The sequence below is a fragment of the Syngnathus acus genome, chromosome 16, assembly GCF_901709675.1.
Source record: "Syngnathus acus chromosome 16, fSynAcu1.2, whole genome shotgun sequence".
Classification (NCBI taxonomy): domain Eukaryota; kingdom Metazoa; phylum Chordata; class Actinopteri; order Syngnathiformes; family Syngnathidae; genus Syngnathus; species Syngnathus acus.
This window is the reverse complement of record NC_051101.1, coordinates 1,687,424-1,712,143: the sequence shown is the minus strand read 5'-3', so window position 1 is coordinate 1,712,143 and position 24,720 is coordinate 1,687,424. Positions and strand designations below refer to the sequence as shown.

At 50.3% G+C, this 24,720-nt stretch overlaps 2 protein-coding genes across 3 annotated transcripts; both read right to left on the bottom strand.

The window, feature by feature from the left end:
• Positions 1-324: 324 nt before the first annotated feature.
• LOC119135562 (oocyte zinc finger protein XlCOF6) lies at positions 325-3,416 on the bottom strand. Of its 2 annotated transcripts, none has more exons than XM_037273266.1 (2): positions 2,698-3,416; positions 325-2,602 (listed from the first exon to the last, which is right to left on the bottom strand). In XM_037273266.1, the coding sequence occupies exons 1-2, from the start codon at positions 3,071-3,073 to the stop codon at positions 1,221-1,223; spliced, it is 1,758 nt and encodes a 585-aa protein (XP_037129161.1). In that variant the 5' UTR covers positions 3,074-3,416; the 3' UTR covers positions 325-1,220. The 2 variants fall into 2 exon arrangements, with proteins under 2 accessions (XP_037129161.1, XP_037129162.1); XM_037273267.1 differs by having other exon boundaries at positions 325-2,545.
• A 1,342-nt stretch (positions 3,417-4,758) lies between these two features.
• On the bottom strand, positions 4,759-23,533 carry megf8 (multiple EGF-like-domains 8). Its single transcript, XM_037273114.1, has 43 exons — positions 23,127-23,533; positions 21,927-22,116; positions 21,614-21,777; positions 21,330-21,539; positions 21,068-21,248; positions 20,871-20,959; positions 20,344-20,557; positions 20,053-20,236; positions 19,731-19,876; positions 19,541-19,651; positions 19,306-19,457; positions 18,950-19,051; positions 18,724-18,871; positions 16,341-16,504; positions 15,877-16,074; positions 15,541-15,738; positions 15,206-15,457; positions 14,907-15,025; positions 14,705-14,836; positions 14,513-14,626; positions 14,355-14,438; positions 14,035-14,283; positions 13,723-13,907; positions 13,446-13,659; positions 13,068-13,311; positions 12,753-12,885; positions 12,434-12,684; positions 12,195-12,305; positions 11,990-12,108; positions 11,528-11,750; positions 11,111-11,446; positions 10,907-11,042; positions 10,598-10,829; positions 10,400-10,526; positions 10,109-10,319; positions 9,795-10,009; positions 9,480-9,675; positions 9,227-9,395; positions 8,777-8,969; positions 8,532-8,702; positions 7,675-7,805; positions 7,398-7,530; positions 4,759-7,189 (listed from the first exon to the last, which is right to left on the bottom strand). The coding sequence occupies exons 1-43, from the start codon at positions 23,154-23,156 to the stop codon at positions 5,723-5,725; spliced, it is 8,628 nt and encodes a 2,875-aa protein (XP_037129009.1). The 5' UTR covers positions 23,157-23,533; the 3' UTR covers positions 4,759-5,722.
• Positions 23,534-24,720: the final 1,187 nt, after the last annotated feature.

The window sequence follows — 24,720 nt, the reverse complement described above, 5'->3', positions numbered from 1 at the left end:
ACAGAAAAAAAGTTTTTGAATTCACTTTATAGGTTCAATTATTGCCTTCTGCTAATCTTTTGAACTTCTAAAGTCTATATACCTCAAATTCGACTGGAAGTATTCGACTGGCTATAGTAAATGATTAGCTTCAGTTTCTTACATCACTAGTTCCAAATCACAGCAGCAACAGTGGCAGACGTTTAACGTTTGCAGGAACGTGTTGTCATGATTGAAGACGGGGTTGAGGCATATAAACATAGTTTTACAGCATTTGCGCCTTTTGATAAGGTAAACTTTGACCAAATATGACTTCTATAGTAAGTTGAGAAGTGCACCCACCCCTCCAGGACATATTAGAATTTTATTCAGCGCTTCGTTTCTTCATTTCATTGCTTCTATGGCACACTTGTGGTCTACTCACACGCTTAGATGCCATCATATTTAGATGAATTACACGCACACGCACGCGCGCGCGCACACACGACTATTCATACACTGGCCATATAATTTAATACATTTTTTACAATTAGTACAGCACGGATTAGTAAAGATGGATCAATATTGGACACCACGTTGTAATATTAATGTTTTTTAAACTAGTTTTAAAAAAAACACCCTACCAATAAAAACCATAAGCGCACGAGATTGTGCGTCAGTTTCCAAGCCGAACCTCTAAAGTCTACTTGGGACTCTTCTGACCTGTTATAATTGTAAATATTCCTCCAAAGACTTGCACAGACCCCGGCCAACTTCTTCAGAATTTAACTTCACAAGGTTGCTTGTTCTTTGGCTTTTGTCATATTTTGTGCGGGCGTAGCCACAACATGCTGCTGACGATACAACCGGACGTCAGTTCTGGTTTTTGCCTGATGGAGAAGTAACATTGTGCCAAATGAGGGGGGGAAAAAACAGTGAATTCATGAATGCTGAGTTGCGTTCAACGTGCATGTAAAGTGACTGACACACTTGCTAACAATGACAAATTAACCTCCAAAGTCAAGGTAACACTGTATCGGCAATTATAAAATAAATAAATAAAGGGGGCGGGGGTGTACATCAGCACCAAAATGAACACAAACGGTGCGGCAACATGGTAGACAGACAATATACATCAGAAGTCCATCTCACCGAGCTCCAAAATGTTTCTCTATATTTGTGGTAAGGCTGCAGGGTACCGCTTAGCGAACCCCACTTTAGAGGTTCCACTGTAATTTGGAGCCAAACACACATTTGGCGAGTCAGCGACACTTAGCAACGTGTCCGGAGAGGTGGTGCGAGCGGGCGAATCGGCGCAGGCAGTTGGGGCAGGAGAAGGGCTTCTCGCCGGTGTGCGTGAGCATGTGCGTTTTCAGGTGGCCCGACAGGCGGAAGCTCTTGCCGCACTCCTGGCAAACGTACGGCCGCAGGTCGGTGTGACTGCGCCGGTGCTTGCCCAGGTCACCGGACGAGGTGTAGCGGCGCCGGCACTCGGGGCACTCAAAGGGCTTCTCCCCGGAATGCGTGCGCTTGTGCTTGACCAGGTCGCCCGACTGTGTGAAGCTCTTATCGCACTGGTCGCACTTATAGGGGCGCTCGCCGGTGTGCGTGCGCTGGTGGTTACGCAGGTGCGCCAGGCGGATGAACTTGTTGCCGCACACGGTGCAGTGGTAGGGCCTCTCGCCCGTGTGCGTGCGCAGGTGGATCTTGAGCGCGCCCAGGTCGCTGATCTTCAGGCCGCAGTCGCTGCACTGGTGCGTCTTGTCACTGTTGTGCAGCTTGCTGTGCACGCGCAGGTTCTTGCGAGTCTTGAAGCTCTTGGCGCACACGGGGCAGTGGAAGGGCTTGTCGCTGGAGTGCATGCGCAGGTGTAGATTCAAGCTGGCCTTGAGTCCAAACTCCTTGCCGCACTGGCCACAGGCGAACTCCTTCTTGGCTGAGTGCGTGGTGAGGTGGCACTTAAGCTGGTGCCCCCTCTGGAAGGCCTTGCCGCACACTTGGCACTTGTGCGGCTTCTCGCCCGTGTGGATCAGGGCATGCTGGCGCCAGCTGCTGCGCTCCACAAAGCGCCGCCCGCAGTCTTTGCACACAAAGGGACGTTCGCCGGTGTGCGTGCGCATGTGGTCCTCCAGGCTCTGGGGCGTGCGAAGCTTCTTGCCGCACTCACCACACTGCACGCCCACGTCCAGGCAGATGGGCTCCTCCTCGGATTCGGCGCGCGGCGCATGGCACAGGTGGGGTCCCTGCCCCCAGGTGGCCTCGAAGCTCTTGCCACAGTTGGCGCAGCACAAGTGCCCACCTCTGATCGCCACCGACATGCCGTGCCAGCGCTGACAGTGGTTCTTCAGGTTCTTCAAGTACTGGAAGCTGCGCGCGCACGTTGGGCACGGGTGTAGCCGGCGGGGCGGGGCGCAAGGGTGGGCCTCCTTCACGTGGACCCGCAGGTAGACTTTGGAGCTGAAGGTGCTGCCGCAAGTCGCGCAGGCGTGTTCCGGGATGAGGATCCCATCGTGGTCCGAGAAGCATTTCTTCAGCTCGGCCAGGTACTCCTTCTGGTGGACCCACTTGACATGCTTTTCCAGGAAGTCTAGGTTCGTGAAAGAGACGTCGCAGTGAGGACACGGGAAGAAGTCGGGTGATGACTCTAAGAGAAGATCAAAGGAAAGTGGAGATAAGATTCAGCTCCAAAGCGCATTCTGGAAGAAGGACAATGACTTTCCTTTATTGTCTTTTTCTTACCTGTGTCATCCTGCTCTTCGTCATCCTCCAGTAGGTCTCCATCTTGTGACTCCTCGCCCTCTCCTTCTTCTTCGTCTTCCTCCTCTTTGATGTCGTCCTCCTCCTTGACAGTCGCCTCGTACTCAAGTTCGTCCTGAAGATCCGGGTCGAGCTCATCTTTGAAAGGGCGGTGAGCATCTAGCTCATAGTGGTCCTCGCTGATCTGCACGCAGTGCGGCTCCTCCTTGATTCGGATGTCGAGGTCGCGTCCATCGGCGCAGTCTTCCCGTGGGTCGTCCTCCGTTCCGTCACGTGACCACGGCTCGTCCTCACTTTTGAACGTAACGATGTCGTCCGTCGTCGCTTTGTTTTCAGACTCCGCGCACTCCACCTTCATCGTTTATGTCCTGCGTGCAATGCACTTGAGCGATGACGGCAACGCCGATCGTGAAGCGAAGCTGGCCACAATAACGATGCTATGATTGTGTCGCCCACGGCTAGCGTAATGGCGTTAGCATGGCGGCTAACAGCAGTAACCTGGCCGCGGTGGCGAGACTGAACCTCCGCCCCGAAGTCACATATCCCGGCTTCATGCGCTACCGTTGCATAAGTGCTCTTTTGATCATATCAAAATGAAGACGTGCCCACGCCCACCCCTTGTTTACTGACCTGCTTCATTCGTGGATTTGATGACCGTGTAAAAATGACGAGGGAGGGAAACTTCCGGGATACGTGGCCAATCAGCACGCGGCAGGAACGTCCATATTTAAAGAGACCCGTGTGACACGCCCCTTTTATTTATTCCATGTTTTCGAATTACTAATTTTCATTTTATACATTCCACTCTAACTTGTAAAGTGAGTAAAATCATTACAATCATATTTCAGAGATGTTTTATTTGACAGGACAGATAATGCCATATTTTGATCAACACTTCCCTTCTTTCACAACAAACTTTATGTCCAAATATACTCATGTTAACAAAATAAAATACACCATAGGAAAAAGAATGCATGAATGCTTATTGATGGAGGTTTATAAATAGCAGGAGTTAACGTATACTGTAGCACCATTCCAAATTGTCTCATCAATGAATGAGCTTGGGTGACTTTTAGTGTAACGGGACTAGTTGGCTCTGTGCAGCGTGAAAACAAACACAAACAAATCCAAACTAAAATCTTACCAGTGGAGCAGGGTAAGTCATTCAGTCTCACAACTAATAATAATGCTGTCAACATCTCTCCTCAGGAGAAGTCTTGAAGAGAATTTTCGTTGTACTTGCAAAACTCTCACATTATTTGTCGTACAGTATTGTTTCAACGGAAGCTACGATTGCAAATACAATCATTTGTGCGAGGCGGGTCGCCCCAAATAAAAGCAGTCAAGCAAAACCAGCCAAAAACATTTCACATACAATAAAGTGTCAGCACACAAAGGCTCAAACTGTCATTAAATTATTGCCAGCGTCAAACACAGAACAAGACTTTTCTTTTTACAAAACCTAAAAAAGTACATAAATTACCACCGTAACAGGAAGTCGACATATTTCCATCAACGCTTGGTGGCAGGGAACCTATGCCAGGATACCTAATTCTGATTAGGGCACATTTGGTCTGATTAAGAATGAAGGCCTTCAAAATAAAATGGCCAACTTCCTGTTGTTGAATGTGGCTTCGTGGACTTATTTTTTTCCTAACTTTCCAGGTGAGCTTTGCAACTGCAACTGCACAACTGTGTCAAGGATCTCGGAAATAATAACATTTTCACCTGGAAACGCATGTAAACTGTAAATTTCTTTCACACGTTGAGGACTCAAACATGGGATTCAATCATCATCAACTCTGTAAGGCCCTCGAAGGACTTTAGTAAACTGAAATAGGTTCCCCGCCTGTGTTGGAGTAGCCTAAGCCACGGACAAGGCAAGCAGTCAAGGCAGATGTGCTGGAAAAATAACAAAACGTATTGAGTGAGTGAAAGACACACACACACACACACACACACACACACACACACACACACACACACACACACACACACACACACACACACACACACACATACACACACACACGAAAAGCATATTGACCGGGGTTTTAAAAAAAAAAAAAAAAAAAAAAAAAAAAAAAGTTATTTTCCAGCTGTAACAATCAACCAACTCTACTGCAAGCTTGATTGTCACTTTTGGGAGGTACCAAGTCAAGTTAAAAGTCCACCATGGCACCACCCCAGTGAGCAAGAGCGACGTCGTGTCTATTAGTGCATTCTTAAGGACAGCCGGCTCGGTCGGCGCCGAACGCCGTAACACTTCATATTCACAACAAAGCAACATACAGTGTATGTACATGTGTTCAATAAGCTCAGTACACTTGAGCAGAACACTTTAATGGAGGCTTTTAAGGCCCTTGAACTGAGCGCATTTCCTCATGTAGTGGCCCCGAGACGCCACGTCCGCAACGATAACCAAGTTGTATGGTGACGTGACACAGAGAACTCTTTCAAATGTGGCGACTGTATATAGCGCACAAAATGCTTTTATGCGGCCGTGTATTGTGCAATTTTCATATTGAATTCTCCTATTGTACGGGCACTTGTCATATTGATCCTAGTTTCCTACTAAGGTTACCCGACACTATGTATGAAACTAACAGGCATGTTTGTGTAATGCGGCGTACACGAAGCAAAGCTACCCAAGCATGCCCACACGGGAGATGTTTCCAAGGAAATTCAAATCCAGATCTGCTGATAGGTCGGCAAATATGCTAACCACTTGTTCAGCATGCCACTCGTGAATCCATTTTCTACAGGCGTTTATAAACAAAAATTCCAAAACACTCACTCTCGTCTGGACTGTTAGGACGCTTCATCAAACGTGGTTTTGGAATGTGGAAGGAAGCCAAGTTGATTACAAAGCGAAAACCTACGCAGGATTATGGAGAAGCTCAAGCGGATATTCAGGGTCCACTCTCCGGACTGCTGAGCACGACTTGGCGAAGGCGTCGCCCACTATATGAGGAAACGACAGCGATTCTCTTCCCTCGCCGTGTGCCTACATGGCCATAGTGGTCAGGTGCTGATGGCCAGCCAGCCCCTTGCGGCCGCCGCCCGCACCCGGGTGGCCGCCTCCATTGCCGTGGCCGCAGTATTCCTGCAGGTTCTGCCGCAATGTCACCAGCGCTGAGCCCAAGCAGGCCCGATTGGGAGCCAAGACCCCGCCGGGCAGCTGGAAGAGGACTGTGGCCACCCCGGCCATGCCGTCGTCAGTGGGCTCCAGAGTGATGGGCCCCACCTTGAAGGAGGAGTAGGAGAAGCCCATGAGCTGTGAGAGGAAGGGGTCCGAGCGGCAGAAGTGCTGGTAGCCGCTGTACGTGGACGGGTGGTGCTGCAGCGAGACTTGGCTGCCAGTGGTGGTGCCGGTGTAGTGGTGGGCATTCAGGTAGTGCAGGGGCAAGTGCTGGCCGTTGTTGCCCCCGCCGGGGGGCAGGTGGTGCTGATGGTGCCCGGCCGTTCCCGAGCCCAGATCGTGTTTGTAGGACACGGCCCCGGTGCGGCCCCTCTGGCCCACCATCACCCCTGCGAGCTTGGCAGGGCGGGCGACCGCCACGCCGCCACCGCTGGACGGGAGGTAGATGAGCTGCGGCTCGTCCGGCTCCAGGTAGACGGTGAGCTTGGCGAAGGGCCGCGACGCCATCTTGGTCATCTCCTGGATGTGTCGCCGCTGCTCCCGCCGGAAGTCCAGGAACTGCTTGACCTTCCACAGGAGCACGCAGACGGACAGGAAGAGGAAAAAGCAGGAGAAAAAGACAGAGAAGAAGACAAACAGGTCGATGTGCGCTTGGTCCTGGCGCAGGAAGAGCAGGCCCTGGGACTCGCCCTGGTCGGCCACCGTTCCCACCCCTCGGAGGGCGATGTAGAAGCGGCTGGACTTGAGTGAGTGCACCTCGTGCGGGAAGGTTATGACTACCCGGTCCCGAACGCCTCGAACAATCAGAACTGTCTGCGGTTTCCAAACTGTGATGTAAGAAATGAGGCCCCGGGCTCGCTCCTCGCGAATCTTCCGCTCCGAGCCCGGCGGCTTGGCCTGCAGCTGCAGCGGATTGTGGGAGATGAAGCCTCCCCCGAGACCTGACGAGGTATTGGCGAACACCTTAATGGGCGACGGAGGTGAGTCCTTGTCCGCCGCCGCGGCCCCTCGCGACTCCTCCTCGATCTTGATGGCGTGGACGCCTGAGCGACGATCCACGTCCACGATGAAGGTGTCGTGCGAGTTGGACACGTAGACCTCCACCTCTCCGAAGGTTACGTCGATGGTGACACGGATGTCGACGTTGGTGAACTTGGGCTGGGCGGCGAAGAAGACGGTGCGCCCCCGCGGCAGGTTGCGGATGGTCGGGTCGTGGAAGCAGTTGGTCTGCGACGTGGGGTCGAAGCAGCACTCGGTGTCCACGTTGAATTGCCGGTAGCACTGGCGGCCGTTCACCGGCGTGCCGTTGAAGGAATCTTTGCACTTGGCGCACTGGAGGCGGTTTTACAAAGTCAATCAGCAAAGTCAGGACACAATTTTTGAGGTCATCGAGAAAATAAAAGACAGGTCAGAATACGGGATGTCCCTGAAAGATCATCCTGAGCTAAACGATCGGGTGTACGCACACACCCGCTTACTGCGCGCGTGTGGGAAAAGTTTGAATGACGGCATCAGCGCAGATTAAAGTTCAAGCAGGTACCTGTTGTCTGTAGCAGTCTTTGCGGTCGCTCTGAGGGCTACTGAGACAGGAGGAGGTCTCCGTGTTGTTCTGGCACGGGCAACCTGTGCCGTCGTGCTCGTTGCACGTGTCTGCATGGCCGTTACACTGACACCTGGAATTGGAAGGTCATCGATTTGCTTTTAAATCTTATTATATTCTGTGTCAATGTGACGTTTGACTAAGCCGGCACGTCAGTCATGCCGTACACATTGTCGGTCACGTTGCTTAGCAACTGTTAGGAACAGCGGCCACTCACTTCTCGCACTTGCCCTGCAGCAGGAAATAGCCGCCAAGGCAGCTCTCACACTTGTCGCCGACGCTGTTGTTCTGGCAGCTCACGCACATGGCGTTCTCCTCAGTGGGGCCCTCCGACACCCAGTTGTGGATCTGTTGAAAAGCCCACTTGCCGTTAGATGATTTTCTTTCTCAAGTATTGGCCCGAATAAAAGACGATGTTTTTTGCATTGAAATAAGACTGAAAAAGTGGGGGTCCTCTAGACATTATACCCATTCACTTGTAAGTTAAAGGTTGCTGGTATCGACTGAGTATGTTGCTGTGATCGTGTGCGTCTTTGACACAAAGTGAGTATATACGTTTCATTGTTACTACTGTCTACTGTTGTGCCGTTTGTCTGATTGCGGTTTCTTTTGTGTGTGCGCCATTTGATTGATAGCTTCGGCGCGCTTCTTTAAGTTTGCCTAGCATCATACAAGTAGCCGTTACGCAGCGGCACGGCGACTAACGGTCGCCAGCAAATGTATTTTGTTGTCTCGATGACTTATGTTTGGTGTGTTGCCGAGAGTGTTTCATTTATGGTTATTTAGTATAGCGGAACCGTTACGCGCAGTTAGTTATGTATTGTGTGCCATCTACTAGTGTTGTGTGACGTCAGAAGTTGAGCGTTGACTTACGTGCTATATTTCTGTCTGTTGCAGAACCACACACACACACACTCTTTTTTCAAACCAGAGTCTTGAAAAAGAGAGGGTCGTCTTATAATCAGGGTCGTCTTATATTCGGGCCAACACAGTACTAATTTTGAGCTTATTGTTTTTAAATTGAAGGCGATACACTTGATTCAGACAAAAGTCTAACCCAATGATGCTACTCACGCTGTTGGGCTCCAGGGGAAAGCGTCGCGGGTTCTCTTGGGCCTTCTTGTGCTCATCGCGGGACAGACACAAAGCGCTGTTCCCCCGACAGAACTCACGGCACGGTCGACAGGTACCGCCGCCTTTGGCTGAGCCCACAAACAAGGGCTTGCATTTATCGCAATGCTTGCCCTACAACCGGGAGAAAGGTGAAGGCGTGAAAACACCCAGCCAGCACGTACTGCGCGCAAATGCAGCTGACTTACGATGGTGTTGTTGTGGCATTCCAGGCAAACGTCGGGCTTGGCCACACTGGCGCAATTGCTGTGCTTGTTGCAGCTGCACTGGGAGGAGCAGTTGTCCCCCACAAAGCCAAAGTGGCAGCGGCACACGCCCGGGGACACGCAGGTCCCGTTCACGCAGCCTTGCGCACACACCGGCTCACACTGACCACTGACACTAGTAACAAGATCAAGGGAAAATGACAAGGAAGATGGAGTGTCGCCTCAATCCTCTTTGGTTGAACACGATGTGTTCTGGGATACAACGCTAAATTCGCTAAATGGGACATGTTGTAGAAAATGTGATTTTGAAGGCAGTGCAAGCTTGACTTAGAAGTTTAATTCGTTCCAGACCAGGCTTTTACCTCAATGTACTAGTTTTATATAATTCCAGCACAGTTTTTTGGTGTCCAGGTTGGTGACTGTCGAGCTCACCTGCTGAGGATGTAGCCTTGTTTACATGTGCAGTGGTATCCCTGAGAAAGGTCATGGCAGTCCTGGGTGCTGTTGCAGTGGTGATGGCCGTTGGCGCACTCGTCTTCCTCTGGACAGTGCAGGAAGGACCAGCTGCTGTTCCGCAGCGGACAAACCCCTTCACTGACTCCTGTGAGGACAAGAATGCAGTGCAGTGGTTAAAGCTTGGCTTCAAACATTTGGGCAGAGCCCATCCCAAATCAACTGTCGGCACCGTCAAGTCCTCCTTGAAGGCAGTATCCCGCTCCGTTGCCCCCACGCGTGGCGCACCAGCCACACTGGGGCCTGGCGATGCACTGGGAGCACTGGGTGAGCTGGGAGCACTGGGGAGAGCAGGAGTCGCCGCCCGAGAGAAGCCGACCGCATTGGCCCGCTTCGCATCGCAGCGGCACAAACGACGGACTCATGCACTGGGGAAACGGGATCACATTGGAGGAACTTGAGTGCTTAAGTTCTCTTATGTCGCTGTTATGGTCTGTTATGCAAGCAAACAATTAAAAGGCCCTCTTTCAATGCATCTCCATCTTACCTGCTGCAAGGCCATGCTCCACACACAGTGTTGCCAGCCGCCGTCAGAACCTCTGGAGCCAAGGCAGAGGGTGCAGTTGAGGAGGGTGTGGCAGGGCGGAGGGCACGGCAGCGGCGGCGAAGATTCCACCTGCATGGGCGAGACGTTGAGCAGGGCGTAGCTGAAGCAGGTCCAGTCATAGGTGGGGTTCACGCTCAGGATACGCCGCGTCTCGCCTGGTGAAGAGTTAATCCGAGTGAGTGGCCTTTTGGCAGCAATTTTAAACAATTTATTACCCAGCCCTGATTAGACTGTAATAATACGACTACCAGTACCCGTGCGTTTAAACTGGCGGGTCCACATGCATTTGCCCGACGCGGTGCACTTGGGGCAGTCGGAAGCCTCGCAGCTGGTTTCGGTGCAGTTGCTGGAGAGGAAGATCTCACGCTGGTTGATGCCACAGTCGTGTTCGGACGTACAGCTCACCGAGCTGCTGATGCAAGCCCCCTCGGGGCAGTTGGTGCACCACTTGCACTGGAAAGCATGCTGGAAAAGCAAAAGAAAATTCAAGATTCAACATGAGTGGCCGTGTGCATCAGGAGCTATGACACCGGGGTGGGGACCACCTGCGATGGACCGGAGAATGTTTTGGGATGTCGGGCCAGGCATTCGCTGCAGGTCTTAAGCCTGCGGCACTGATCTGGCTGGCGAGGGGTTGGCGAACAGGGCGACTGGCCGGTCAAACAGCCCATTCTATCACGAAGAACAGAGGGAATTCATGTTGCGCTTCGGAAGGAGACCGCAACCGAGTGCTGATGTGTTACCGTTCGGCACTATCAGAAGATGCGCAGGCCCCTCGGCACCAAACGCAGCTGCCGGTGGTGGAGTTGCAGGTCTCCGGCGTGGCCAGCACGGCGCAGGGGTCGGCGGGCACCGTTAGGTTCAGGAGTCGTCCCGAGGTGACCCCGTTGAAGCCGCCCGATAAGAAGAGGCTGCCACCCCAGCTCGTCATGGCGAGAGACACCGAGCGGTTCACAGAGTCGCCGATGGCAGAGTCTGGGCGATACAAATGTGACATTGGTTGGGACACAAGCACGTAAAGATGGAAGACGTAGCGAGACAAGATGGACCACCTGGTTGGATCCAGGTGTTACAGTTGATCTGGTACAAGTACACAGAGTTGCTGTAATCCTCCACTTCTGTCCGTCCCCCCACGATGACCATGGTGTCTTTCATCAGGGCTGCGGCGTGGAAGAAACGGGAGAGGGGCTGCAAAAAAAGTGAAACGTGAAATGGCAGATTGAGGAAAACATGCCCTGGGCATCAACACTCCTTACCTTATTACCCTGCGAGGGTACAAGGAGCGACCAGGTGAAATTGGGGTAGTAGAGGCTGTAAAGCTCTCCCGACGGCTCCACGGCCTCCACATGGAAACGATAACCTCCAAACACATAGACGGCGTCAGTCTGCTCGTGGTAAACGGCCGAGTGGCCGTACAGGCCTGTTGGCGGCGTGCCAATGTGCGCCACCACGCTCCAGTTTCCGCTGTGCGGGTTGAACTCCAACAGGTGGTGGTTGAAGCCGTTTTCTGGCGAGTAACCGCCAATCAAGAGCACCGAGTTGTCCCGACGCACTGTCAGCGTGTGGCCCGCCACCGGGGGCAGCACTGAGGTCTGCCGCATGGAGAAAGGGGAACGATAATCAGTTAGAGGTCCGAACATAGCTTGTTCCGCGTGACAAGTCCGTCTCTCTACCTTGTGCTCTTTCCAGACCAAACTGCTGAGGTTGAGACTCCAAGTGTCCATGGCAACAGAGTGCTGAGTGACTCCGCCCACTACCAGCATGCAGCTATGACTGGTCCCCATTTCATGGTTGCTCAGCAGGACGGCGGAGTGGTGATAGCGAGCAGCCGGAGCGGAGCCCTCGTCCGCTGAACTCGTCAACATTTGAGTCCAACGGCGCTCTAACACGGAATATCTACAATGAGGACAAAAGCTGTCATCACATATCTGTTGACAATTGACGATACATAATTTCCTTAAATAAAGGGTGCCACCTAAATAAATAAATGCCACACCTCAGACGGCGCTTTTTCCTTAAACTCAGAGGAGATTTTTGTTCGGGGGAGGGTGTCTTTTGAATGGTATAACCAACATTTGGGGAAATACGGCACCAAATATTATAAAATGAATACCTAATATGCAACAGACTGTTACCTGTAAATATTTCCAAGAATGCCCTCTGAAAGAGAGAGTCCCCCATACATCCAAAGGTTGCCGTGAGGTCCAGAAACCAGAGAGTGGCCCATCCTGTGGAGGAACCTGTGGGCTTGATTCTGTGGGGCAAAAAAGTATGTCTAAATAAGTGGTGCCGTTGTAGGGGCCTTGAGTGTTGCCGGCGCGGTTGTATTCAGAGCTGTACCACTGTCAGTTGCGTGTCCAGCAGCGTCTCCCAGATCAGGCTGTTGGCGTCTCGAGGGACGGAGCAGTCCGGGCCGGCCCAGTTCTCGGAGCACACGCACACTCCCAGTGTCTGAAAGAAGCCGACGGTATCGATAAGACATTGCCACTCAACGCAAGCTGCGTTGGCTCTCAACACTTTGATGATATCACACTGCCACCGACTGCAATGAACAGGAGTTAAATGATCACGCAACTTACAAGATTACAAGCGCCTCGGCCCTCCGCGAGTCCACAGTCTTGGGGACAAACGGGTCGGTCGCAGTAGGGGCCGCCATATCCCGGGGGGCACTGGCAAAGCCCGGCTTGGCATTGCGCGCCGCCCAGACACGCGGGTGACCCGTCGTCGCTCTCGTCGGCGCTTTGGCGACACCGCCGCACCCAGAAAGACGCGTTGAAGCCTTGGGGTTTGTTGGATGACACGTTGGCCTCAAAGTAAACGGAGATCACACCTAGCAGGCGGGACGCACAGGGGGTCACATTCTCCATTCAGCTGCTTTTACATGGGGGTGTGGGGTACCTGAGGTGGCCTCGACGGTGATAGGCTGTGACCTGGTGGTGCCGCAAAACGCACCGATCAAGTTATGGTCCGAATGTACGACGCCGTTGTCCAGAAAACGAGGAAGGCCATCAAACACATACACAAATGAGCTCTGCAAAATAAATACATGAATACATTCATAACATATGAACGTCTACATACAGAGTCCTGCTCAAACGCCGGTTTTTGTTACTTTCTGGTCAGATTTTGGTCTGATTTTGATGCAGTTTCATTTGAAAAATGTGAGTTCAACAGCGTTGGCAGAAAAGAAGCAGAGCGAGCATGCTGACTCACTTTACAGTGTGTATGAGAATCGGGATGCAGCGTGAGCGCAACGGGCGGGCACGGCTGCCTGGGGCGGCAGGGTGCCAGGCTCTCGGTCACCGACAGCACCCAAAGGCAATGGGAGAGGCCGCTTTTGCCTTCAGTGCCGCTCCTCCAGCCCAGGGATGAGGAGAGAGGAACGGAAGGGGACGAATTGGTGGAAGAGAGCAGCACAGAGCGCCCCTGGCACTGGCGGTAGCATGTCCCATTATTCCTAAAGGTGGCCGCAAAGATGTCAGCATAGACCAGCAGGAATGTGCTACTGTCATAAGATGAGATGCAGAAGCGTCTCTTCAGATGAAGTAATTAGTTAGACCAGTTTGATGAATTTGCATAATGTGCCCTTACCTGGGATCACCGTAGTAGCCGGCCAGGCAGGACTCACAGTGCGGGCCCTGGGTGTTATGCGTGCAGTAGCATTGGCCCGTCTGGTTGTGGCAGTATCCTCGCAGCGGGTCGCCGTGGCCGTTACACTCGCACTGCAAGCATCCGCCGCCGCCGGCCAGGGCAGAGCCGAAGCTCCCCGGGCGACAGTGCTCACAGTGGGGCCCCGTTGTCCAGTCTGAAAAGAAATTCAGTTCTAAACAACTGGACGGACACAAAAATAAGCTATTTGCGTTTCCACCTTGGCATTCGTCGCAAATGCCTGGTGCAGTAATACAGGTGGAGTGAAAGTTGCAGCCGCAGTCCACATCACATTCGACACCGCTCAGAACCAGAGTGGCGGGATCGGAGGTCCAACCCAGCGAGCATTCGCATTCGAAGCGCGGGCTGCCGCTGCACTGACCTTCTCTGCACTCATTGTAGCATCTGCCGGTGGAGTGCACAAGTGGCCTATGATGCTAACAACCATTGGGCTAGCGGACAAATGCTTGTTCAAAAGATATTAAGAACCTTTGAAATGGTTTTAGAGATTGAAAAAGGTCCACGTTCTTACGTCTGGTTGCAGTGCAACGTGCCGTCCCCCGCGTAACCTCGGTCGCAGTGACACTCGTAAGAGGTGGGGGTGTTGATGCACGTGGCGAAGGGGTGACAGTTGTGCAGGCCCAGACGGCATTCTTCCACATCAGGGCAAGCAGGGTAGGACCACACGCCGCCATCTTGCTCTTCCACCTCCAAGTGCTCCAGCTCCATTTCCATGTCCATGTCCAGAGGACGAGGCGGGGCAGAAGTCTGCGGCTCAGGGCTGGAGAAGAACAACTTTGTTTTTATTTCTTTTCTATGGCACGTGTCCTCGTTTGGCTCGCGGGAACTTACTTAGCGGCTCGAGCTTCAGCGACAGCCACGCTGCAGTTAAACACAGACGGCTCGTCCATTCCAGCCCAATCGCCTCTCAAACATCTAAAAAACCAAAATGACAAGATGAAACCAAAACATCGTGACACAACGTCATCTTTGCTGGCAAGTGCGCTTACTTTCCAATGGTGGGGTTGTTGTAGTCGCCGCACCAGCCGCACTGGAATGTGCGCAGGCAGTCGGTGCAAGTGTTGAGAGCGGAACATTGCTTGCATTGCGGAACTGAATGCACACTGGCAAGTTGGGAAAAGGCCAAATTAAGATGACCAGCGCAATTTACGTGCGGCCGAGAAGTGTTGTGTGATTGCTACCTGTCATACCAGTCCCTGCATTCGCCATAAGGGTACTTGGTGAGGTAGGCTGCGAAATAGAAGCAGGCCTGGGCGGATTCACACCAGGCACACTGGCTGGAGTTGGACAGGCACTCGGAACACGTCTTCCGCCTTGGTGGAGCGAATAGAAATGCCATCAGAGCATGTTGTGAAACAGTCAATTAGGAAATTGTCATCTCACTGGTTGCAGACACGGGGACAGCCTGCCGGGTGGCGTATGGAGCCATCTAGGCGTCCTCGCCTGCTGCACTGATAGTCGCCTTTCTTGCTGGAGTTGATCTGCCACTCGCAGTAAGGGTCCTGCAGAGGGAGTACATTTCTGACTTTGGCAGAAATACTTCTACCGTTTTTCTACCAATTGTTTGTTCATATCAATTAAAGAAAATTAAATCGCAATTAAAGATTTTTAAAAAATGGAGTGTTGATTTCTTTCATGAAATGTATTGTATTTTCATGCATGCGAAATCTTGTGGCGCGCACCTGCGTACAAGCGGAACAGTCCCGATATTCCTCGCACAGTGTGCAGTGCTGGGGTGCCAGCAGCAGATGGCGCTGAGCCTCCTCTCCCATCGCTTCGCTCTCCGGGCAGGGTTCTAGTTCAGGGCCTCGAAGCAGGCAGCGGGACAGCGACGGGCACCAGCCGCAAGACTGGTCCGACAGGCAGGCCAAACAGGACATGTAGCCTGAACAGGAACCCGAGCGATAGGGCTCCAGGAAGAGGAAGGAGATTTCCTTGGGTTCAACAGGAGAGAAGATGACAGATCATGTTGCTGTTCCAGAGACAAACAGGAACAGGAAAGAAAAGACACACTCACGCTCCCTCCCGGCAGAGTTCTGTTCCAGATGAGGGCCATCTCACTCGTCTGCCCCGAGCCGGAGTTGTTGAGGTAGCCCTCGGCCTGGACCAGGTAATGGTTGCCTCTGGTCAGGTTGGAGAACAGCTTACCGCCGTCGGGGCGAGACAACAGCTTCAGCTCTTTCTCCTGCTGAGCCGCCCAACGACCGACCAGCTCCTGCTCGGAGACGAAAAAAACATTAACAACCATCGGGAAGCAAACTACAGCCCAACAGAGAATTTGGATCTGGCTCGTCACTTCATTTCATTAATTCAGAGAAAGACTGTTTTGTCAATTTGTTTACGGCGCGCTCACTAATTGGCTGGAGTTGGGACCCGATGCCACCCGAGCCTCAAAGTGGAGCCTCTGGATGCGAGCCCACATGGAGACAGTCTCGGCCGGAGGAGTCGTCGGCGCCCCCCAAAGAGGGTGGATGAAGCCCCTGAACTGCAGAGCCACGTCCATCTCGGTGGTGGGGCTTAGGATGATGGTGGTACTGCGCAGGATGGACACCTGGCCAGAGCACGGCGGAGGATGGCAAGTGCAGACACATAAACAGAGGCACTATTCTCTGGGATACTTTGAAGGGGACACACTATGGAAATTTGACCAAAAGTAGTTGGGTGTACCTCTCAATATCAAAACAAGGCACCTAAATCCCATCTTTTGGTGCAAAAGCAACATTGGAGGAAGGAAAGGCGGATGCAGTCTGTAAAATGTGTGTGTGTGTGTGGGGGGGGGGGTTACAAGCACAACTCTTTGAGACTGGGACTCCGTACCTTGTCAGGCTGGGAGTCGTTGCGGGGGTGCTGGAAGGTGAGCAGGTGCAGTCCCGGGACATAGTTCTCGGTGCGACAGGAGTGGAGGGAGGTTAGGAAAAGGGTACGCTCCCCCCACCAGCCGTACGCCCCTGAGATCTGGTCCACACGGCACGCACTTGGCTCTGCGAGATCGAGAGGGAGAGGTCAGCAACACGGACAAACGCAATCTGACCTCATGAGATCTCCACAATGATGCGACGAGCCTGATCGGACGCAAGTCAGAGAGTGGCCAAAAGCCGCTGACGTGCCCCAGAGATGGAAGAGGCCAATCAAATTAGTTTTTTTTTTGAGTGACCTCTTCTATCTCAGCTGGGTCAAGTTGAGCCAAGTGTTTCAAGGTTTTTCTCAATGTCAAGGTTGCTACACCCCACTCAGATGTATTAGAGAGAAAAAAAAAAAGCTGTAGTCAACTGGTTTGTCCAATGAAGCTAGCATTACACTCTTTGTTAGAGAAATTCACAATTAACTCATCTTCAGATTCATAATAGAGTGACGAGAATTAAAAGAACAGTGGAACTGCTAGCATATCATTTGTTAGTTTACTGATTTTTTTTTTGTTTATTTATGCTTAGTGGTCATTGCATCTTAGCAAATGGCTGAATGGCTATCCAGCCGTTAAAAAATGGACTATGGAATACAAAATCCAAATACCGTATTGGCCCGAATATAAGACGATGTTATTTGCATTGAAATAAGACTGAAAAAGTGGGGGTCGTCTTACATTCGGGGTCTAGACATTATACCCATTCACTTGTACGCAGCGGTAAGTTAAAGGTTGCTGGTATCGACTGTGTATGTTGCTGTGATCGTGTGCGTCTTTGACACAAAGTGAGTATATACATTTCATTGTTACTACTGTCCACTGTTGTGCCGTTTGTCCGATCGCGGTTTGCTTCGTGTGCGCGCCGTTTGATTAACAGCTCCGGCGCGCTCCTTTAACTTTGCCTTGCATCGTACGATTAGCGTACACGCATGACTACAGCCATTACGCAGCGGCACGGCGACTAACGGTCGCCAGCAAATGTATTTTGTTGTCTCAATGACTTATGTTTGGTGTGTTGCTGAGAATATTTCATTTATGGTTATTTAGTATACCGGAACCGTTACGCGCAGTTAGTTATGTATTGTGTGCCGTCTACTAGTGTTGTGTGACGTCAGAAGTTGAGCGTTGACTTACGTGCTATATTTCTGTCTGTTGCAGAACCACACACACGCACACCACTCTCACACCCACACCCACACGCACACACACACGCACACACACACACACCACACACCCTTCACACGCTTCATACAAGAATCACATTCACACACCCAAAGACTCACCCATGTACACTGCACACACCTGCTCTCACATCCTTACGACCAAACGTGTGCCTATACCCTTTTGCCAGTTTGCCTGTATGCCCCTATAAGCCACAGTGCCTGTTACTTTTTTGCCAATAATTCAGAAAAGCAATCAAAACTGAACCACGTCTTCCCTCCTGTGTTCTGACCGACACCCGGGGGCGAAAAGAGCATAAGCATCCGAGCCAACCCCCTATGCAATCCTCAGGCTCCCCAACAATAGCGGTAGCAGTTTGCATTATTTTATTGCAATGTTTTTCCTTATTCAGATTTGTTTCAAGACTACAGCTACAGTTAGACTTCACTTTGATGGTTAATGCAGTTATTGCAATTTTGTTGTTTCATCACAGTAGATTGGTTTATTTACATTTCAAAAACCAGAAGCCATTCATTTACAAACGTGATTGCACTTTAGTTTACATATTTAAATGTTCAGATATTAAGACGTGATAGACAGTTTTTGCATGATTTGAATGAGGCATAATAACGTGCTTTTTCTCTCGAATATATTGTTATAATCATTTGTTTCCGATGTAATCATTTTCTGTATAAAAATTAAATTTGGTGTTCAAAAAGTCTTTTTTCAAACTTGAGTCTTGAAAAAGAGGGGGTCGTCTTATAATCAGGGTCGTCTTATATTCGGGCCAATATGGTAGTCAAAGAGTCCGATGATCTGAATAACTGCTAATCAAAATACGCACTGTAAAACGCATTTTTTACTCCCACAGTAGAAATTGTATTTTTTTGTTATCTGTTATGGCTTAATTTCTCTAAATCAGTATTGTGACTTAGAGCGAGTCACTATAGATAGCAACTAGTATCTTCTTTCTGAATGCCTCATCCATTTGAGGAGGCCTTCCTTGACACGGAGGAAACCCCCACAACAAAATGTTTCATCTCTGACCAGCGCCCGGGCCGAATCTAGTCCCTCCCAAGATATTTCCGTCAGTGTGCAACCGCCGCCGCCCCTCCTTCCTCCCTTCCTGGCTCTCACCTGACACGGGGAGGCAGGACTCGTTCTGAACGCACCAGCCGAATTCGCCGGGCGCTCTGGCCAGGGTGGCCGGCGTGCCGCTGAACACCAGGCAGGACTGACAGTCGGAGAGGAAGCGCGCCAGGCCCAAGCAGCCGGTGCTGCCGCACTATGAGTGGGAAAAGGGTCGCAGGCGTCATGTGCGGCAACCGACAGTGCGGTTCCAATTGTGTCTTTTCGACATTACCTGATTGGTGGGCTGATACTCTCGACATCGGCCTTCGCACCAGCTGCATTCTGGATTCTTCAAACACATGCTTTCATCCAGGGCCTCGGCGCAAAGAGCATCCTAAACAAGAAACAGCAGTGGATTATGATGGGGGGGGGTTGACCTGGAAATTTTATGACTTTGAAAGTAGAGTCAGAAAGCACTTTTACACTGTCGAAAAACCAGGAACCTTTTTTCCTGGTTGCTGATATAAACGCCACAGAAATGAAATCGGTGGCAATGTTGGCGTAATAACTTTCTAAATACGGAAGCCTATCCGATGTTTTGTTTTGAGACTCTAATGTGACCATTTGTGGAAGGGCCTTTTCTCTCACCCTGTCACCTTCCTTGCTACTGACAAACAGCGGGACTTTGAAAGCCACAAGGTCCCCACTGGTGACGCCGTTGTAACCGCCGGCAACCAGCAGCACCCGTCCCTCCATCGCCGCGGCGACGTGGGAGTAGCGCCCCTTGACGGGTTCGCCATCTGCAGAAAAACGCACGGATACAATACAGGCGGGCTAAACTGGAAATAGGGACAGACGTCAAATAAAGACAAGAGTAACTCACTGAGCGACCATCTCTCCCCTGCCATCACCCACTGGTGACAGCCCAAATGATAAAAAAAGATCTCCTCATCATAGCACTTCTCCTCTTGGTAATGAATGTGAACATTCCCACCTTGAGGGAGAATAGGTTTGGTCAATTGAGTTCAGGAAAGCTATGTCAGCTGGGAGGCCGTGTGGGCATTTTGCCTCACCATAGACCACCATGTAGTTTCCGATGACCGTGGCTGAATGGAAGGCTCTCTCCCGGGGGCCCGTCGCCGGGTAACGGGAGCGAAACGCCGTCCAAAAGCGCTGGTCCACGTGGAATGCGTCAGTGTTGTTCACTCGCACGCTAAACCTGGGGGAAAAAAACGTGTCCCTTTACTTGGTTTTATTTGACAAGACGGAGCCTCGAGTGTTGACTGCTGCATTAGCCGCTTGCGTCATCTTGATTTGCGACTCTGGCCTCAAGTGGACTCCATATCGACTCGACCTTATCATGACATTCCGACCTTTTTCTTTGAGGTCGTGTACCTGGCGGTGGTCGGCCGGTGACCTCCGTAGACCAAAAGTGTCCTAGAAGGGCTGTGGAACACCATGGAGTGGCCGGCAGTGGCCGGGGGCTTCCCACCTGTGGGCTGGACCATCTCCCAGCGCCCAGAGCCCCGCAGGCTGAACCGATACAGAGAGGACGAAAACATGTCCTCCTCAGTGCGACCTAGGATAGAACACGTGGAAACCGCACTCACGTGGAGCCATGCTCATCAGCATTCCCGCGATGGCCGCTGACATGTTTCATTCATGTTTTTTTGTTGAGCAACCTACCTCCAAACACATAGAGGTACCCGTCCACTACGGCTGCGGCGTGATTGGCCAGAGTGGGAGCGCCGCCGGTGTTGGGAAAGCCAATCTGCTGCCAATCGTCCTGCAGGGGGCGGTACATCCAAACATCGCTGGCCAAGGAGCCGTTGGCCAGTTCCCCGCCAAAAATCACCATGTTTCCCGCCCACTCCACGGCAGTGTGGGAATGCCGTGCCAACTGGTGGCAGAGAAAATGCCGTTAATATATGAAGAAAACAACTTTCTTTACAATCTGCCGCCATTTTGGGAAGCGCTACAAAGCTCTTTCAAACTATTCGGGGATGAATGTCTTTACATTCACATGCACAAGTGAACTTAACTGATATAAAAGTGAAATGAGAAAATTTAATCATAAAAAAGAAACATTATTCTTCTGTAATTTATAGTTCTCAAAGTGGCGCAGCACCAACCTAAAGAAGTGTCCAGAATGTTTGCATTCTTTGACGAAAGCAAAGCAAAACAAAAAGTATTTCTCCTTTCACTGTACTTACAGGTGAGTGACCATAAGACCTGCTTTCCCATCGATTAGATGTAAAGTTGTATTTTTTCAAGTCACCGAGGGCTCTGTTCAGGTCAAATCCTGGAATTTTAGCAAATGACAACATCAAAAAACACAATCACACTGTTGTGGAAAAAAAAGGAAGAAAGAAAATTCAAGCAGAAAAGTATAAACCAATTGGACTGTCACCTCCAAACAAGTACATGGCTCCAGTGGAGGATAGGTACACGCCAGCGGAGCCTGTCCGGGGCGACATATAGGGGTCACCCTCGCTGATGCGCCACCACTGCCCCGCCCCGCTGTCGTCATGGAGACCGAACTGGCAACTGTGACCGAGGAAGCCGGCATGACAATGGCAGTGCTCTCCTTTCTGATGCAGAGAGATAACAATGACACTTTGCGTTGTGGAAGACGTGCACTCATTATTAAGGGCGCTCATTGCAAACTTCACCTTGTCACACTGGCCATGCGCCGAGCAGGAGTGGGAGCACAGGGGAGTGGCGCAAGACGCCCCGCCCCAGCCCTGTTGGCAGTGGCACTTGTGCGTGGACGGGTCGCAGCGACCGTGACCACCGCATGCTCCAGGGCAAACGGAGAAGGTGTAGGTGGCGTTGAAGCCCAGCAGGTTGTAGTTGGCGTCGCTGAAGAGATGAAGCAGCATCTGGAAAAACGGGAAGGTCAGGATCCAAATTCAACACGGGTTGCGATGACCTGCACGAAAAAAAAGAGAAGCACCTTCCCAGATGTGGCCTCAATGGGCTGTGGCAGGGTGTTGCCGCTCAGGCTGGCCAGTAACGGGCTTTGGTAGGAGTCTCCGTCATACACAAACAGGTAGTCGTAAGTGCACTCTGTGTCCATGAAGGTGAAGTTCAGTACAATGCGATAGCTGTTGCTGGGTGCTGCAAGGATAGGAAGACAAAAAAAAGAAATCGCTACTCGTAACTTGAAAAACTATACATAATAGTAGTAATCCATAATCAATACTAAGCAAGGTAAAAACAAGGTCCCACTGGATTGTAATAGAATGTGGTAAAGCTGTCATGCAAACCTTTAATGAGCCACTCGCAGTTGCCGTTGACCGAGTAGTTGCCCGGCCCGTCTGTCACGTAGCCCGGCGGCCCCCTCAACACCTGCCGGTGACCCTTGCAGTCACCCGCCTGGCACGCGGGCCACCGGGCCAGCAGCGCCAGCACGAGGAGGAAGCAGACGGGCAGGGGGGAGGCCATCCCTGGTGCTGTCTGTGTGATTGAGGGAATCAAATAAATATTAAACACAAGAATGCAAGTACAGAAAGGATTCCCAACCACTCTGCTGCAATTTCACAAAATTGCCCTAAACATATTTATCTGCAGTAATACAAATTATACATCTTTGTTCATATAACTATGCCAGCGATATACATATACTACATTCCCCTCCATCTACTGTATATATTTTGTGTTTACGTGCGTATTTGGACATCACAGATTTCACTTGCGGTGGTGCAACTTAAACTTTCTCCATCATTTTACTTATAGATAGATAGATAGATATACCTTGTTTTTACCTTGTTTAGTATTGATTATGGATTACTACTATTATGTATAGTTTTTCAAGTTACGAGTAGCGATATATACATATATATAATGTAACAAGTAAAATGCTGGAGAAACAAGACTTTTGGTTGAGAAACAGCCTCTTAAACCAGCTCAGTGGCCTAGTGGTAGAGTGTCCGCCCTGAGACTGGAAGGTTGTGGGTTCAAACCCCGGCCGGGTCATACCAAAGACTATAAAAATGGGACCCATTGCCTCCCTGCTTGGCACTCAGCATTAAGGGTTGGAATTGGGGGGTTAGATCACCAACTGATTCCCGAGCGCGGCACCGCTGCTGCTCACTGCTCCCCTCTCCCCCAGGGGATGGATTAAAATCACACGGGGATGGGTTAAATGCAGAGGACAAATTTCACCACACCCAGGTGTGTGTGTGACGATCATTGGGACTTTAATCTTTAATCTTTAATCTTAAAAAGCTTGATTAGTTTCGTGAATTTGCTTCAATCTTTACACCACAAGTAAAAACATAACTAAACCACGTGAGACCAACTCGCTCTTACGTGTGTCTTTAGCGCAGAACAACGTTATAACACGGAGTGTCGCGTGAATAACACTAAATGATGCTACACTGACCAGAACCATCCGTGGCCCGTTAGCTCGCTATTTAGCCACCTAGCATCTGTTTCATTGCATTTAGCAAACATACAGTACGTACCAGTTCCCGTCTCTCCGGCCCCATAGCCATTTACATCTTTTATCTCTCGGTTTTTCTGTCCCTAAAGCGAAGCAAGCTACTCGCTAGCTCGTCGTTGTTAAAGAGAGCAAGAAAGCCAGCCAGCCGACCGGCTAGCGGGCTGAAACAACAACAACACGGCTAGCCGCTAGGTGGCTAGTGAGCGCAGCCTCAGTCCCAATCCAGATGAGCACTCAATCCGTATCAGTCATTATTGATCAAGGGCGACGTAACACGCTCTCCAGATGGCTCCTTCTGGGGCCGACGAGGCAAATAAGCAGAGAAAAGCGACGTTTAATTCTCGCTACAAGCCGGGGCCATACACGGGACGGGACAGATGCCTCCTTGTTTTGGTGGTCGACACCGACGCAAAAGCTAATCTTGGGTCAGGCACGTCCTCCTCGGCGGCGTCACCCAGTGGCGATGCCGCACAACGCACATCTGGATCCCAACCTTTCTACATTTGTATTTAATAAACGATGCATGTTTTTTTTATATCAATAAAAATGAGATGCTGTACTACGAACGTGCATTGTTATAGAAGTTATCACGTCATAACAATTTATAGTGATAAAGTTAACATTTTAACATCAACATCAAATTGATATAATATCGGTGCGGGTTAGCAAGTAAAAAGTGCGCATCACTCAAAAAAGGTTGGATGACTTGCCTTGATTTATTTCCATGATTGTGATTTATCCAGCAAGAGTTTATTGTCGCATGCAGCAACTGTGCAAGTGCTTATCAACAGCAAAGGCTCCAACTATTGCAGTGTTTGCTTGTCATGAGTCAAAATTGTGACATATGTGTGAAGCAAACATTTTCAAGTAAACTCTTCTTATCTGGTGTTAGGACGACAATATTCCAATCATCTTTACTCTGCACGTGGGCCTGATACCAAAGTAACAATGGAAAGAGCATACGGCAGTTAATGCAGTGAATGTTGAACAGGAAATCCACAAGAGGTTTTCTCTCTTGTGGCTTCAAATCGTTTTCTGTATAAATCTTTCTTGCATCCGTGATCAGTAACATTTTTCATGCTTTCTTGTCTCCTGGCATTATTAAAAAAAATAAATAAAAAAAACTACAATGCGGTCAGCCTAACCAGTTTGTCAAAAGAGGGAAGGGTTTCTTAAAAAGAAAAGACCTTGAAGAAATGGGGTGGAAATACAAAAAGTCCTGCCTAGCTATAAAAACAGATATGCTCAAACCTCATTGAATAAAGTACATAAGCAGACAAGGATATTCACATATTAAATCAATAAAAGAAACATTTTAAGCATATAATTATACCTACACACCAAATCAATAAAGACGACATAACTAGACATTTTTTATGTGTGGTAATGACAAACGTTTTTATAAAGTTATGATCTGATATGTATTTCTGTGCACTTTGAAATAAAGTTTTTGATATATTGCCTGAATAGCTTAATGACACTTAAGGAACTGTTTAATGCATACCTGATGTTTTTCTAAATCACGGACACTGCCAAAGTCGTCTAAAAATGTTCAGTTCTTATGTTTTGATTAATGCTAGATGTGACATCATATGTTGCCTAATGCTAGACGCCAG

Coding starts and splice junctions, on each gene's coding strand:
- megf8 (XM_037273114.1), bottom strand. CDS start 23,156: ATGGCTATGGGGCCGGAGAGACGGGAACTG. Junction 15,458..15,540: donor GAACTCTGCCGGGAGGGAGC/GTGAGTGTGTCT, acceptor GTTGAACCCAAG/GAAATCTCCTTCCTCTTCCT. Junction 11,447..11,527: donor TGGTCTGGAAAGAGCACAAG/GTAGAGAGACGG, acceptor TCCATGCGGCAG/ACCTCAGTGCTGCCCCCGGT.
- LOC119135562 (XM_037273266.1), bottom strand. CDS start 3,073: ATGAAGGTGGAGTGCGCGGAGTCTGAAAACAAAGCGACGACGGACGAC. Junction 2,603..2,697: donor CGAAGAGCAGGATGACACAG/GTAAGAAAAAGA, acceptor ATCTTCTCTTAG/AGTCATCACCCGACTTCTTC.